Below are 16,451 nucleotides of genomic sequence, written 5' to 3' on the forward strand. Positions count from 1 at the left end.
CTCTCCTTGCAGTTGGTATGGAGGCACTGGCTGGTGCCTTTGCAGGCGTCTGGCCCTTAGAAGATTGTACCTGAGACAAATCGTGTCTGATGACTCTCGTGTCTCAATTGCTAGGTGCCAGAGATGGTGACCTGTGCCTTGGCTCATCCCTGGAGCAATGCTCCTTTCTGCCCCTGTCAGAGGATAGAAATACCAAGATAGCGGCAGATGAACGGGGCCTTTGAGGAGATGGGGCTACTCAGGCTGGAATCTGGACTCTCTGGAGCAATACGAGTATGTACAAAAAACCAAAACCAAGTTGTGGCAGCAAGTCTCAGAGCTCGGGTCAACTGAGTAGGCTCATGCTATGGGGCTAAAAATAGCAGTGTAGGTAGGGTGTTTCCACTTGAGCTGGAGCCCGGAATCTGAGGCCCACCCTCCTTTGTTTGGTTTCAGAGCCCAGGCTCCAGCCTAAGCAGGAACATCGACACTGCTATTTTTTGTCCTGTAGCACAAACCCCATGAGCCTGACTCAGTTGACCCAGGCTTTGAGACTCATTGCTGTGTTTTTTATTTTGTTTTGTTTGCAATGTAGATGTACCCTAAGGGAGTGACTATATGATTAAGGCCTGGCTGTAGCCTCTCTCTCGATGTTCAAGGAAGCTTGCATTGATCGGTCAAGGAGGAACAACTTCACATGAGTGTGAAGTTCACTTCACCCTGGGTCCGAGTGAGTTTTGAGAAGAATGACATGCCAACATTGCTATTGAATGTGTCTCTCGTCTAGGCAGAGTAGGAGCATCAGTAGCCATCAGGCACAGAAGCATATCACAAGGGACAGGTACTGAATCTTGGAGATTTAGCTTCTGCCCTGTTGCTAGCACACGTCTATAGGGCGAAAGTAGGATCTATACTAATTGAAGCTTATTTAAAAAGTAATTAATAAGTATTTAGCCAATAGGCTATTAACTAAACAACTAATTAAATAAAATAACTAGTTAGGATTCTAGCCAACTAAGCAAGACTAACTGTGCAAAGAAAAGATGGACACTGCACAGCTTCCATCTCGTAGCTATAGGCAATAAGAAGGAACCAAAGGATGGTTGGGCTTTATGCCCTTAGGTTGAGGGGCTGGGGGAGAAGGACGTATGAGGGTACTGTATGTCCAAGCATGACCACAGGCACTGCTGGCCAAAAAAATCCTATCTTGCGCGCATGTAAGCCCAGAGTGGAATCCACATGGACAATCACTCAGAGAAGATCTCAGTTGAACCATGTCAGTTTCATGGTTCATTTTGGGGAGATGTGAAACTGGTACCATGTGCCTCCAATGAGAAACACAGGGCATTTAATAAATAAGCTCCACATTTTTACAAGAATCATGCCTTCTTTCTGTTCATTTCTGTTTTCTACATTAGCCAAAGTAGAGATCAACAGTAACACTGGTTCGAGTTCTGGAATTTTGCCACAAAAAACTGCTAATCCAAGGGACCAGTTATATATGTAAAGTTGAATGTCAGGTTCTTGTCAACTGCTGGGGCTAGAATTTAATGTAGTGTATCACTGGAAAGTTTATATTCCCAACTCGCCAATAAATATAAAAATGAATGAGTGTGCTGGAAGACATCACGATTACCATCTTATCACCTCACAGCCCTTGACCTGACTTCCAAACTGGTTTAGTAATTGCTCTTTTGAGGCTGCCAATGCTAAAAATTGTGTTTTAAACTTTCTAGAAGTGGTTGTGAATCCCCACTATCAAGTAGTTTAATCTGTGTAACTCACTCATCTACTAGTTCAAGAGACATGGACTACTGAAACAACAACAAAACATCGCAGACTTGACAAGAAACAAGACAGCTGTTACCTGGGGGTTGTGAGGTGGTTTTTTTTTTTAAGTCAGTATTTTTGTTATTACATTTTAAATGTATTAAGTCCCTGATTCTAACATAGGCAGCTGCCATTTCCACTTTCATAAAGTGTTACAATGGCACATTGAACTGAGAGGAGAAAAGATTAAACTGAAATTCTGTCCCACCATATGATTTTTTATTTTCTTCACTTAAATTCGCTGGACCAGCATATTGCCTCTAACTTGGAAACAGTAGCTACATATATTAGCAGAAATGGCTTCTCAAATTTCCTAGAAGAGGAAAACAAGAGGAGTACAAATTTCTTTAAAGCTTCCATGACTTTATCAATAGCCTGATCCTGAGACATGCTGAATTGTCCCAACTCCATTTCATATGGTTGTTCTGTACTTCCCTAAGAGAGGTTCCCAACAGGGCTAGAACCAGTTTTGCAGACCACTACAAATGCTTTCTGGGTTAAACTTTTCTACACACTGTTCCTGGACCAGGAGAAAAATTTTCAGTTCTTGTTGGATGAATCACACCTCTCATATTGCTTTTGCCCCTTCATGATGCCTCCGTCTCCCCCTCCTCATACACACAAGAGGCAGTGCTCCTTATTCTGAAAATAAATGCCCTATCAGGTAGGCTAAACTTTTTATCTTCTGTTTTTCTTTCTTTCCATAAGCATTCTCTCTTCTCTCTCTCGGTGCCTTTAGTATTAGAATACTATTGTCACACTTACTAAGACTATACGCTATATTGTATTAGCAGAGGGAGGAAAAAAAAAAAGTGTCATTGCAGTGAATTGTATGCTCACAACAGAAGCCTATGCTTAAAAATGGACTGTATAGGTTATAAAAAAGGGAAGTACAGCTACAGAACCTGAAGATTTTTTTAACCAAAAGCAGATAAAAGCAAAGAGCTTAAACTGCTAAATTAACTGCATAATTGTTCCAAGGATTCTTATTATTATTGAACTAGATGAAAAGTAGGTGTGAAGTGTGACACTTTAGAACAGTCATGTGACAGGACTGTGATCAAGAAATATAGTAATTTGCAATGTAGAGGGAACTCTCTCAAAGCAGAAGCAGTAAATTGACTTGTGCAGTAAATGCATATTTACAGAACTTGTGAAATGCCCCAATTATACCTGTGATTTAAACAGGAGGGATATGATGCCACCAAGAAGAAATACTATAGCAGAGGATGCTTGAATAGCCCAGCTGTGATGTTCTGTATAGATAGAACTGGTCAAAAAAAATTTAGTCAATGATTTACTGACGAAAAATGCCCTTTTGCAAAAATTTTCGGTTTTACTGCCGAATTTTCATTTTCTCTGACTCTCCAGTTCCTGGAGCTTGTGGCTCAGATGCACTGAACAGCCAGAGTTTTTTGGTTCTACCAAAGCTGATTTTTTCTTGAAATCCCTTCCTGTGACAAAATTCATGTTTTTGATGTTTCATCCCAGTTCAGGACAAAAATGTTGCCAAAACTGAAATGTTTTGTGGAAAGGAATTCCCCTTTCTTGGCCAGCTTTAATTATGAACATCACTTTTGTGTGTAGCTCCTTTTTTCTGACTTTGGGGTGCAACTTTTTATTTCTTTATCTGTTAGAGTGAGGAATTCAAATCTCACCAAGGGTATGTTCAGTGCTCTTAGAAAAAAAAAAAAAAAAAAAAGAATAGACCCCACCCCACCCTAGCTCTGTGATGGACCTTTACTCCATTGACATCACATAATTTGTCTGTGGATGTGAAAATTTCCTAGCACTAATTAATACTCATGATCTACAGGGATCCCCAACTCATTAGAGTATAATTGGGGATATAAGAGCAGATTTAGGATTCCACAGATAATTGCAATTGTTTTAAAAATACAAATGATCTAATAAGGTTTTAAGTTAGTGCTATTAGACATAGGTTACAATCTTAACTGTATTTTAAAACTGTGTTGTCTGGGATTACATGTTGACTGTATGGGAAAGTAAATGTTGCTCAAAATTTTGTTTTCAATTGTATGTAAATTTGTAACCATGTCATTAGATTTTTCATATATGAAGCGAGAGAAAATTGGTGCATATTCATGAACTTTATGCAAAGGTTAAGAACATCTGCCTTGGTGCCAACTTTATTATAGGTCATAAACAAAGGGATTTGTCAAGATGTGTCTTTAGTCTGAGGTGTATGATAGGAGAGGAAGAAAGATCAACCTGCCACCTCCTACCTACTCAGAAACACTAAGCTCATTTTAAAGCAAAGGACAAATGTAACATTTTGAGAATAGAGTCCCATAATGTCTAAGCACAAAACTGAATCAATGAAATACATGCAATGCAATCTTTACAATTACCTGGAGTCAGGGTATTTAGTAAGCGTGGCCAAGCTGCTGGTGTACATGTGCCCACCCACATCAATATGAACTGGTGCGTTGGATTTTGTGAGCTGTGCTGGAGTGGGGATGCCTTGATTGTTCAACGGAGATGCAGGGGATCTAGTGATCAGAGGTCTTGACATATTTGGCCGACTGTCCTGTAAAGAGACAGACATGAGTCAGGAATTTCCTTAAGGCTGCCCGGCTGCCCCAAAGACACAGATACCCACTGAACAGTGAAGAGACAGCTATCACTAATCTCATCTTCAGCCTGCAACTTTAATTTTATTACGTCAGAGACTGGTATTAGTTTTTTCTTTAAAAATATTAGTTCAACTTTTAAACTTAAATATAGTTATGTTGAATAAAGTGGAATAAAGTATAATTATAAAACCCTCAAAAAGAGAGACATGAAACTATTAGCGTTGAATAAAAAAAGTTGTTTCTGAATACTATTCATTATAAAACTATTCCATATAAAATAGGAATACTCACTTATTTAAGAGCTATACTAATAGTTTTAAAGGAGTCAGAAAGGATAAAAACAATACACATGTTTTAAAATTAAAAAGCACACAGGATTTGGGTTTCTTTCCAAATCCCACTCATTGCTATGCAGTTAGGACAGATAAATACAAACCCTCAGCTCTTCCATTCTGCAAAGGCTTCTCTTGAATTTCCAATCCACATATCACGAAAAGAAAAAGAGGAAACACCTGGACTAGCCAACTGTTCATGTACTGTAAAACAATGGGCACCGACAGCCTTTGAGAAAGACATTTTCCATTAAAAATTATACTATAGTGACAAGTGCCCCTATGTGCCCCAAACAGACTGCTGTTCTGAGCAGCTTCCCAATCCAAAGCAAGCTCCGAAAGTAGAACAGAAACAGATGCTGATGAAACAAACTTTTAGTCACAGAGGAGGAATAAGTGTAGTGCATTCTGTGCATGCAATAGGGTGGGGCAGGGTGAAGTGCTTTGCAGAAGCTAGTAAGGCAGGCTATTTTCAAACCTCTGGAATTCAAACAAACTCGGTCTAGATTTGTTTTGAGACAATTTCACTTCTTACCTACAGGCAGGATACATATTCAGTGGAATCTATTAATACATGCTGAGAACTGGTAATTATTGAATTTTTCATTTAAAAAAATAAGCAAAATAGTGAGAAATCAAAAAACATGCTTTGTTCGTTTGGCAAGTCATTTAGTTGTAAGAGGTAATGGATTCTTAGAACAGCACTATGATATCAAGTCTGAGAAGCAGGGAGAAAAAACAGCTGAGTGCAAGAATTATGGGGTATTCAGATTAATGAGGTTCTTTTGTGTTTAAAAAAAATTATAAATTTTTACATTGCTCTTAAAGACAAACTATTAAGGCAGTATGAGGTAGATACTTGTCTAACTGAAATAATGCAGTGGCCACTGTTGCCAATAAATTCAAACACAAGGCATCTATAAACCATATATTTAAACAACTTTCATACACAAAAGTGAACTTGGGTCAAATATAGACAAGAAGGAAGGGAATGGAGTAAAAAGTCTGGCTAATTTTTGCTCATAAAATACACCTTAACATTTGCAGAATATCAATCTTAAGAACTAGAATTTCTTGAGGACCTGCTTGGGGCAGAACGAAGACGAGTCCAGACAAGATACTAGATATACACGCTACACAAAACCCTGGCATCTACTATAAATGTGGTGTGGCACAACCACCACCCTAAGATGCTACTGATCTGCATAATGCAATTGGGTTAAAAGTATTCAAAATAAAAAGGGCTACAGGAAAGTAGCCGGAGAAGTGACAGGGAAAGGAAAATGCAAAAGTGACACAAACTGGAAATAAATGTGATAATTAATAGCCATGACAGGAGTGAAGAAAAGCACATTAAGTAAGAGCTTTAAAAATTAACTAGAAAAGGTGATTAAAACCAAAAACAAATTCTGTGAGGTGTATGCAATGCACTATATTACCTCCCTTTCTAGTATTTTTTTTTGTCCAACACACATTCCTGTTACAATTTAGCACACTGCAGCTCCATGGAGTCTGAAATAGTTTTTCAATTGGACATATCGTACTATATATCCTGCCTCGGGGTTCTCAGGAGAAAATGAACAGATTTGCAGGGTTAATAATGTAGTTAGACTGGGACCTCATTCAGCATAACTGTGATAGTGCAAGGTGTAAAAATTGGTAAAAAAAGAAAAAGTACAGCATAACAGACCATTGCAAGGATGGCAGATTAGAATCTGGAATTACCACAGTTTTTTAGTTAAGTCACAAGAGGAATTAAAGTGGTTTCCAGGTGTAAGCTATAACCAACTAGGCTATCATTCACAAACAGTTTTTACCTTTAAATTCCATGAAATAAAGAGGTTTTCCTACAAAACTTTGCGATCCTGTTTAACTCTAGAGCATTCTTCCTTTCAAGCCACCTGAATCTGTTGTTCCTGAAGGAAGAATGCCCATATCTCAAAATTTAGTTGTTAAATAGAACAAGGTTAAAATTTTCTCCACCCTTAGCTTACTATTTGGCACATCTCACTGGACATGTCTAGTTAGCTACAGTTTTAGGGCCACTCTGAAAGAGGACAATATGACTTGCAGTATGGTGGTGCCTAGAGATCTTAAATCAGGATGGGTTCCCATTGTGCTACACGCCACAATAAACTGTTTATAATCTTAAGAGGTACAATCCTCAAACATAACATGAAGCAACACCGTCCAGCGGACAGAGCACAAGACTATTTTAATAACTGTTAAATTGTTCAGAATTAAAAGGGTAATCAGTGCATGCCATGGGAGAAATGAAGATGTAGATTTGATGACCGAATGACCAGCCCCTTATAACAGTTCCCCAATAAATACATTACTGGTACTGGGTTAGTATGAATGAGGAACTGAACAAGGAAAGGCAAAGGGGTTGACGGGAAAAAACGTTCATAGCCAGAAATTGTTAATAAAAAGGAAATTATTGATCAAACAAGCCGTTTAATTTGGCATTTGTATTGTGTTTGTGCACAATTACAATTCCCATTGTCTAAACTGCTTACAAATACAATTACCTTTAAAAATAAAACACAAGAGGGGAAAAAACAAGCAGGTGGTAGAAAAGATCTGAGAACACTGAGGGCCTGCCCCCACTTCTGTAGTCTCATGTGGCCATTCGGACACAATGGATGGAACAGTTACTGTTTCAAGACTGGGGATATTTGGACATTGTTCTTGAAGCAGACAACAATTTGGTTTATAAAAACGGAGTCCATTCATTACAGGGGGCACTGTTAAGGACAGCTATGGCCCCCACCCCCATAGACAGCAGCTCCCATATTTTTTTACCCTCTCATCTTTCACTTTATTCTTGTTCCTTACAGTTTTTTCAATCATGATCCAATTTTAAAAGCCAATGCATATTTCAATTATTTTGATTCATTGAAATTTTGTTCAACATGCCTATTTCAGATACCTGTGAATTACTGATCAGCAGCAGAGTGTTTGAAGGGATTTGACTCCAGGCACATTTCAAATGATGACATTGGATCCTAAATCCAGGAACACTTTTTAACTGATATTGGGATCAAAAGCACTACGGAAGCCTAGAACTATAGGCAGATCAATTTTTCATCATTTAGCCAAGTTTAAAAAAATTGCTGTTTACAGTATGCCTTTAACTGCTGTGATTGAGAACACTGAAATTAAAAATATTTTAAACAGTTAAGAGTTTCTCTGCTTCCTTGCTGAAATTTACAGGGTTCTTCTCAATAAAGGACACTGGGTGGTCCAAGAGCGCCACTAAACATGCTTAGACCTGCCCTTCTTCCTGCTCCTCTGTGCCCAATCCTGCCTGCCTATTCAACAACAGCCTAGGATGTGAAACCGTGCAATTTCTAACCTCCTCCCCTGGGACTTACAGAAGTTCTTGGCAGTGAAAAGTCTTTTCCCCGGGCAGGGGTTTGAGGAGTATACAGAAGGCAGTCCTTGGCTCCCTCGTTCTCCTCCAATTCTTGCTGCTCCCCAACTCCATTCAGAGGTTTTGAGAAAGAGAGATTTCCCTGGCCCAGATTCAGAAGCAGCAGCAGCCCTTTTGCAGGAATTGGGGAAGAGTGAAGTCAGCTAACCATCAGGGAAGTACATGGGTGTGATGTCAACATGCCGGTACATGACAGAGGAAATGCAATTATCATCCATAAAACAGGGGAAAACTATACACAAAGATTGCCAAATGCACCAAGCTAAACCAACTGAAAGACACAGATTCCCCTCTGTCTCGGGTAATATCCAGACGGAAGCGTCATTTACCAGTTGACTGTAAACTCCTTTAAGCAGGAAACTGGAATTTTTTTACTCAAGTCAGAAACAAAAATATTATGCATCTCACTGTTAAATTCTGATACAAACAGGCTGAGGTAATTCACTGGGGGACAGACATCTAGAGATAAAATTCTAGCAGAACCACAGCAGGGATAGATTCACCATTACATTTTGAGTATGCCCAAACATAACTATAATCTAAGTAACATTACACACGTTCCACATATTCTTTGTAAACCTTTATTTTCAGGTCCCTCTGACTTCCTTGAAAGTATCATTTGTCCTGCAGTTTCATAAATTTGAGACCTACAGTTGCACTGTCTTGCTGTTAAACACAAACATAGGTGACTTTGTTTTAATATTGTTAACCAAGCAGACCATGTTGTCTCTTGTAGGAGAGCTCCACTTGCCAGTAGAGGGACAAGGACAGGAATGGACGGACTGACAGAGTGTTAAGGCTTCCCCACCCTAACGGCTGATCTCCACCAGCCCTGGGCTCAGTGAGGCTTTGAGCAGCTCTTCTAGTTTATGCCAATGATATAATGGATCCTATGTAACAAAGCTCTGCTCTGCCATATTCCTCCCTGTCCATTTCTTTCACTGGCAGATTTGTATTCCAGGGAAATTCCCTGCTGGCTATTTGTGGACAGATTCCAGCCCTTTGCACCACAAAGAAGCCAGATATCATTTCAGAATCCAGCCCAAAGTTTGTTTCCATCTGCCATATTTGTTTTCTTAACTGAAAGAAGTTTGAAGACTTTCAAATTAAAAATTTCCATGGACTTGGTCCTCATTCAAGACAGCTGACTCTGACCCTCTGAAGAAGTCTCATTTACAAACAAAGCTGTGTTTGGAATTTGCACTAGACTGCACACACAAGTCAGATTTTGCATGATCAAAGGCTGTATGGTCAACAGAATTTTGTAGCCATTCTAGAGAAAGCAAAATGTAGATGTACCAGGCATAAGGTGTCAAGAGTAAAGGCCAACAAATCTGCTGTGACTATTCCAAGGATGTTTAAGTGTGGGGGTGGGGAGGAAGGACACCTGTAATTTCAAACCATTTATTCCATTAAGATGCTTATCTCCACTTTTAACTGGCTTCTACTGTTCTGATGTAAAACTGTGCTTTTGGAGAGACTGGGAGGATGACTGATTTGCTTCATCAGTTTGATCCTGTACAAACTGCCTCATGCAATAGGTTTCAAGGAGCGTATATTCCCAGTGATTTTAATTAAGCTACCACCACTAGAAAGGTAAACGAAGATAAGATTCTGCCAGATACAGCAAGAGAGTCAACATTTGCCAACATTCTAAATAGGGATACCACTGTATGAAACAGTTAACATTAAGCGCTTTAAAAAAGTTAGAGCCTACAGAGAGTATCACTTTCAGTATCAAAGACCGACTCAACAGCAGCCTATGGCCACCATAGGTACAAGACACTTTGCCTCTAAGCTCCTGTCATTAGAAACAGCTTTCCTGTAAGTGAGAGAAATTACCCGAGTTTTATATGAAAGAAGATATACAAGAAGTTGTGTGCAATGTGCTTTCAGAAGTTTTTCTGCTGACAATAGGACTGAAAGTACGGCATGCCTACTAAGGTCAATTTTCCCTTCCAAGTACCTATCACTGATGCCAATGAGTAGCAATGCTGATCTGAATATCTTGGACCACTGAACCCTTGGTGTAGCAGGTGCAACTTGAAATTACTTTCATAGATGCTGCACTTAGAAACATCAGGGCTGAATTTAGTCCTTGGTTTTTTGGATGCTAGCATTAGGTTGTCACTGCAGCATGACAATACTACTCTAACAAGACAGTGGACAAAGATCTAACAATATTAAAGCTTCTTTCAAGTTCCTCTTAAGAATTCCCTTTTCGCTCTGTACTTGGAAGAAAATAAAACCCTTCCTCTTAAAGAATTTGTTTTTAAAAGAATCCTTAAAAATCAAGGATTTAGATTGCCCTGATTTATCAATTCCAAGTGGAGATTTCTGCCCTAGCAGGAAGTTCCTATTCAATTTTTGTAGTGTCTTCACAAGCAGGTGAATAACATTCTCTTTCATTGATATAAAGGGGAAGAATGAAGGTCTTTCTGAGCTGTGTTTGTGCATCTTGAATTTCTAGAAAGATCATTAACTTCCTAAACATGGCGTCAAAATTTGAATAAATACTGGTCAGGCTATTCTTGTACTGAGCTCATGGTCTTAGCCTGATACGTCTCACCAAGAGGATTAACAAATACCCAAAACAACAAGAGCTACTAATTTTTCCCCACTCCAAATTAAAATTCTCTTTCTTTGCTGGTATGTGAAGGAAGATTAATACCACTTATAAAAGTCACGTCTGAAGCGTGAGGCATGCCTATTTTAAAAATCCACCTCTGCTATAGAGAAGTCTACTTTGTCTCCTCAGAAGAAGACGAGGCAGAATCTTTTACTGGACCAACTTCTGTTGGTAAAAGAAAGAGAAAGCTTTCACTGAGGAAGAGCTCTGTGCAGCTCCAAAGCTTGTCTCTTTCAGGAACAAAAGGAAGCTGGTCCAATAGAATATATTACCTCACCTACCTTGTCTCTCATATCCTGGAACCAACACAGCTTCAACACTGCAAACTTCTTCTAAAGAATCAGTTAACTGTCCATTTGAACAAGACATTTTTTTAAATAAAAAACCCAGTAGAGTTTTTTTTTTTTTAAAAGCACAACAAAAATATATACAAATCAACTTTGCATGAGAAAATTTCTACTATAGTTTCTGGAGTACCTCCCCTTGGGAGTGTTCCAGAAGACTGTCTATCTCTTTACAAAGCGAGGCTAACACCCATTATAAAACTGCCAGAGGCACATTAGATGTTTGTTCTCCCCCTAGCACTTTCAGCCTCAGAAGTAGAAGGAACACTGCCAGTTACCATCTCTGCTGAGAAAGCACGAGATACAATTTCACCCTGGGAAAACTGCTGAATGGGGATGTTCTGGTGTGGCAGAGGCCTTGCCTGCACAATCCAATGGCTCTTTTGAATCAGAGAGGCCTGAAACAGTGCGGATGAAAAACATAGCATCTCCCTTACAATCAGCCAGGCTCCTGCTTCCCTCTGTACTTAAATATGTTTTATTAATTTGCCCAGCAGCAGAAAGACATCATTCTAACTCATTTATAGAATATGCATTTTTGGCAGCAGCAAACGAGACATTATCAACTTGAAGTCCAAACAATTAAGAAAGGGATTAGCTGTACAGGAGAAACAGTGAAACTTACTATATAGAAAAAGTGCTGTCAAATGCAAAAATTGACCACACTGAAAAAAAAAATCTTTTAATGTTTCTTGTAACGATTGTTGGCAAAATCTTTTCAGACTGACATGCAATTTTAAGTGGACTGTGTCCCTTTAATACTCATGGGAATAAAAAAAAAAGTCATACAGAAAGACATTTCTAGCAATAATAATCCAATTACAGAGCAATAGACAGGAAAAAGAATTGATCAGAAGTACAGTAAGAAGGTATTTGTAATATACATAATTTGAGGTGAAAAGATAAAACCAGTACCATGAGTAAGCAATTCCAATTCAGAATCTGGTGTAGAATTAAGGAACAGCAGTGTTGAAGAGCAAGCTTGCATTATAAACTACTCATACCGGCGTTAATACAAAACTACTGTCCATGGCCAGAAAGTGTTCTCTGATGAGAGGGTTTTATTATTGTTTCTGGCACCACCAACCAGGTGATAGATAATGTATAAATATAAAGAAGGCACGATCTCTGTCCCAAAGGAAAATAAACTAAATGGATAAAAAGAGGTGGAAAGGGGATAAAACATAAGTAAAGTGATCAAGATACAGCAAAATCACCACTTTGACAACACTTTTTGTGGGTTTTTTTTCTCCATTTATTTGAAGTTCTGGTTTGATTGTACAGTTTTGTAACTAGTAAGTGTGTTCTAAATTCAAACTGCATCTTTATGCTTTGATAGTTTGAAAAAAGTTTTGTTCTAACCATGGGACAGTATTCCTGCCTTCATCCCTAAATGTACCACACATATGACTATTAGGGATCGTTTGGGGAATAAGACGGCAGGGGAGGAGGAAATAAGGTAGAACATGGTTATTGGCTTACAGAACAGAATAATTCTGTGCTTGGCAAGAAGGAGACCATCTGGCATATGAACAAAGAATATTTTATATTTGGTTCATTTGAATCCATTATGTGTAAAAGATACGTTGAGATACAAGCTAAGAAAGAGAGTTTTGCTGATTACTGTTTTCGGATTTCTTTGAGTGGTTATAGGTGCTGCCAAATGGGTATCTGTGTCACATAAGCTAATTTTAGCATTTTTGCCCACAAGGGTGGATTAACCACAGATCCATATAACCATGCACTATATAAGGGGACCACTGCTGCCGCCACCACCAGGCAGCTACTGCTGATCCCATGAAGCTGTGACCAGCTAACTAGTTTAAGGCAGAATTATCTGTCTGAAACTAACTTTGCTACCTAATAATGAGGCATCCTACTGAAAATGTCACAGGAAGCTCTTCCCACTCTGGGATTTTATTTGAGAAAGGCTTTTTGTTGATACCATAGCATGATACAACGTACACATTTTCTTGAGAAGTGCAGACAACATTCTTATTTCATAGAGATTTGCAGGTGAGATATGCAATCCAAGCACTTCTAGATCTGGTTCATGCTTCTTTGGTTTTAGATGCCTTGTGAAAACAGATGATAGAGATTCTACGTTTGATTACTTAGTGAAGATTTAAAATGGTCAAGCCTGGAGAAGAAACCAGTAGATGGGACATTATATGTGGGGCATCACATATAAGATAGTGAACGGCATAAAGAAAGTAAATGGGGCATTCCTATTTAACTCCTCTGGTACCTGGCAAGGCAAGAAATAAAGAGATTTAAAAACACACAAAAGACAACTCATTGGCACAATATTAGAGGGCAAGAGCGAAGGAAGAATCACATGAGGATTAGACAATTTTTAGGAAATCTTAATTTAAAGAAAATCCACAGCAACAGGCAGTACCAACAGGAAGGCTAATACCGAATGTAAAAACACAAAGATTTTAATTAATATGCCTAATTTAAACTTCCTAGGATCCTCACACTACAGAGCAGAAACCAGCAGCTAGCAGAAGCCAATCACTAACTGGTAGGGGTTGGGAATAAATTCTCTCTCTGAACCAGTTACTCCTGAACTGCCCACTTCAGAGGAGCATGCACAAGAAACCCTGAAGCATCTGGTACTGGCCATGTTCAGGCACAAATTATGGACTTGATGGACAACTAGTCTAAACTGATACAGCAGACATAGGCAAAGTTCTCTTTATGTGATAGAATGGTCTTACGACATTATAAAAGCTAAACAAAAGTTATACTGAAGCCTTGTCTCATTGATCAGCAACTATAAAAAACACCCTAATGTTGGTTCTAGACACATTTTGAGCATGTACATTGACTTTTGTTGAATTTGAATATTATATAAATATAAATAAATAAACAAACAAACAATTAAACCAGTGGGAAGCACTAAATCTCATACTACTTTCATTGGCACTGCCATGCAAAGTAAACAATTTTTATCACAAGGATTATCTGGGAGGGTATGCATATTCCTCATTTCATATAATATTTGAAGGAACTATGACATCAGATGTGGCTAAAAATTTATAAATCCAAACCTAACTGGAACTAGCTAGATGGAAACCAGGCCAAGAGGTCTTGTCATCCAGATATGACAAGAGGCCCTGTTCTTTTGATCCCTCTAGTAATTCAGGAACCAAAGATATTTTTATATGGAGGTGTGCCATAAGTAATAAAAACACTATTGCAGCTAACGGGGTTAACAGTCACCATACAGCCTGAGCTGCTGCTTGCCGGCTCTGACAAAACCTCTGGGCAGGTTTTCAAAAGGTGTTCAACACCTAGCAGCTTCGTTGAGAATATCAAGTTCCTGTAAAGAGCTCTTCACTTGACCACAAGCAAGAACAAGCTGCCTCGGAATTTCTAGAAGGCTGAGGTAACGGTAGCTGATGGAATGCAACCAACAGGCATGGGGAGGTCACATGTCATCATCCACAGCCACTACACCTTTGGAGCCAAAAAGCTTTAAACAAGGGGAGTTATGCACTGGGACCATGAAACCCAAGAGAGAACACAGCAAGTATGGAATGCTTAGAGCAGTATGAGTTACATGGAAAAGCAGAGTTTTATTTAAAAGTATTGAGCAGAACCCCAAATTAGCTATAGCGTATATGTACAAACTGGAATCAATGGGTCATGTTTTTCATTGATACGCATGATAAAGGGTCTAATGATTTACTGAAAGCCACTTCCTTCCATCCAAAATCTGGTGCCACTTGGTATCTTTAACTTAAGAACTTGAGGACCTATTTTCCTTTCCTTCTGGCTTGTTTGCCACTCTGATGCTTGGTTGTATTATTCCTGTTTTGAGCTAAATTAAATAGGAGAAGCAAAGCTTTAACTCAGTAGTAGTAATAAATGGGGTTAGCCTGGCATTGATCTGTGTAAAGGGGCCAAAGCTAGGAATGCCAGAAGCAAAATGTGGCCAGTGAACTCTACTGCACCAAACACTGACCTGCAGCTGAATTCTTAGCCCAGATTACAACAGAAGCAGACTTGCTTCTCAGAACAAAGGATATTTCAGGCAGCACATTAGTAAGTGAAACTGTTTTTATAACAGCAGATGGAGGAGACACTGACCATTTAAAAAAAAAAACTAGTATTTTTTAGAAAGGTGACTAAGTAATACAGCACACACACATCTTGTTCTGCATTCCTGTTGCACTGACCAAACATGAGGACCACACTCCAAAGAAACATCATTATTCTTCATCTTTGATAAATATCTTCAGTAAATGAGAATACCACTGCAGGAGTTAAAAAGCAACTATTTCAAGTGCAGCATGTTTTAAATTTTAATATTTTGCAGAGTGAGGTAAAACAAATCTCAAAATCCTACAGAATCAGGAGTCTCGAGTTTCCTACAAGGGAAGGCCCTTTTTACATTTATTACTTAAAATTCAGTCAACAACATTTACAGAATGCAGTATTCCCACAATAGTTAGGAAACAAGGCCCAGATTAACTTGGTACAATGCAAAGCAGCTGGAGGGTGCCGGTGAATCTGGCCCCATGACCATCAAGTTTAATAAAATATATATATATACACACACATATATAAATATGGAGATATACCTATCTCATAGAACTGGAAGGGACCCCAAAAGATCATTGAGTCCAGCCCCCTGCTTTCACTAGCAGGACCAAGTACTGATTTTGCCCCAGATCCCTACATGGTCCCCTCAAGGATTAAACTCACAATGCTGGGTTTAGCAAGCCAATGCTCAAACCACTGAGCTATCCCTCTCCCCACTACACATGTGGTTTGGAATAAGATGCTTTTTACCCACATTGTGCTGTGATCAAATCTGAGCTCAAACCAAGCAAGGTCAGTCCAGGTCAGTATTTGAATAGAGAATCTAATACCTAGGCACTACAAGAACTGGTACTGGCGATTTAGGTAGTGGTATTCCAAGTCCATACTGAGTTAATAAACAGGCATGACATTAGGCATTAGACATGACAATATTTCTGGAAAGGCCAATAAATGAGGTATTGGCCACTTGTAAAGATCCAAAGAATCACCTTTGGATCTTTGACCACATTTTGTAAGGTTAAATTTGCTGTTCAAACTCCTGTAGGGAACAGTGAAACTGTCAAAAATCACCGTTAGTTTCATACCGATGTTTGGCAAAGCTAAGAGATGATGGCTTGTGGACAACCTTTGAATTCACAGCATTTGTTTTTAGACACTGTACCAAGTACCAGTCAGTGCTCATTTGCATGATTTAGAATTACAGTCTTAAAGCTCAATCCAATGTCCACTGAAGTCAATAGGGATCTTCCC

General features: G+C 38.9%; 1 protein-coding gene across 9 annotated transcripts in view; it reads right to left on the reverse strand.

The window, feature by feature from the left end:
• The window catches only part of KCTD1 (potassium channel tetramerization domain containing 1), a 137,657-nt gene that overhangs the window by 44,803 nt on the left and 76,403 nt on the right, over positions 1-16,451 (reverse strand). For 8 of the 9 annotated variants that reach the window (XR_010598835.1, XM_065585408.1, XM_065585409.1 and 5 more), the window contains exon 2: positions 4,182-4,360. Coding sequence is in view for 8 of the 9 variants with exons in the window: in XM_065585408.1 (XP_065441480.1) it covers positions 4,182-4,360 (179 nt within the window). In the remaining variant the exon portion in view is untranslated. Of the gene's footprint in view, positions 1-4,181; positions 4,361-4,842; positions 4,943-16,451 lie in introns of those variants that run through there. The other variant, XM_065585407.1, reaches the window with a different exon arrangement.

Source organism: Chrysemys picta, chromosome 2 (genome assembly GCF_011386835.1).
Source record: "Chrysemys picta bellii isolate R12L10 chromosome 2, ASM1138683v2, whole genome shotgun sequence".
NCBI classification, from domain to species: domain Eukaryota; kingdom Metazoa; phylum Chordata; order Testudines; family Emydidae; genus Chrysemys; species Chrysemys picta.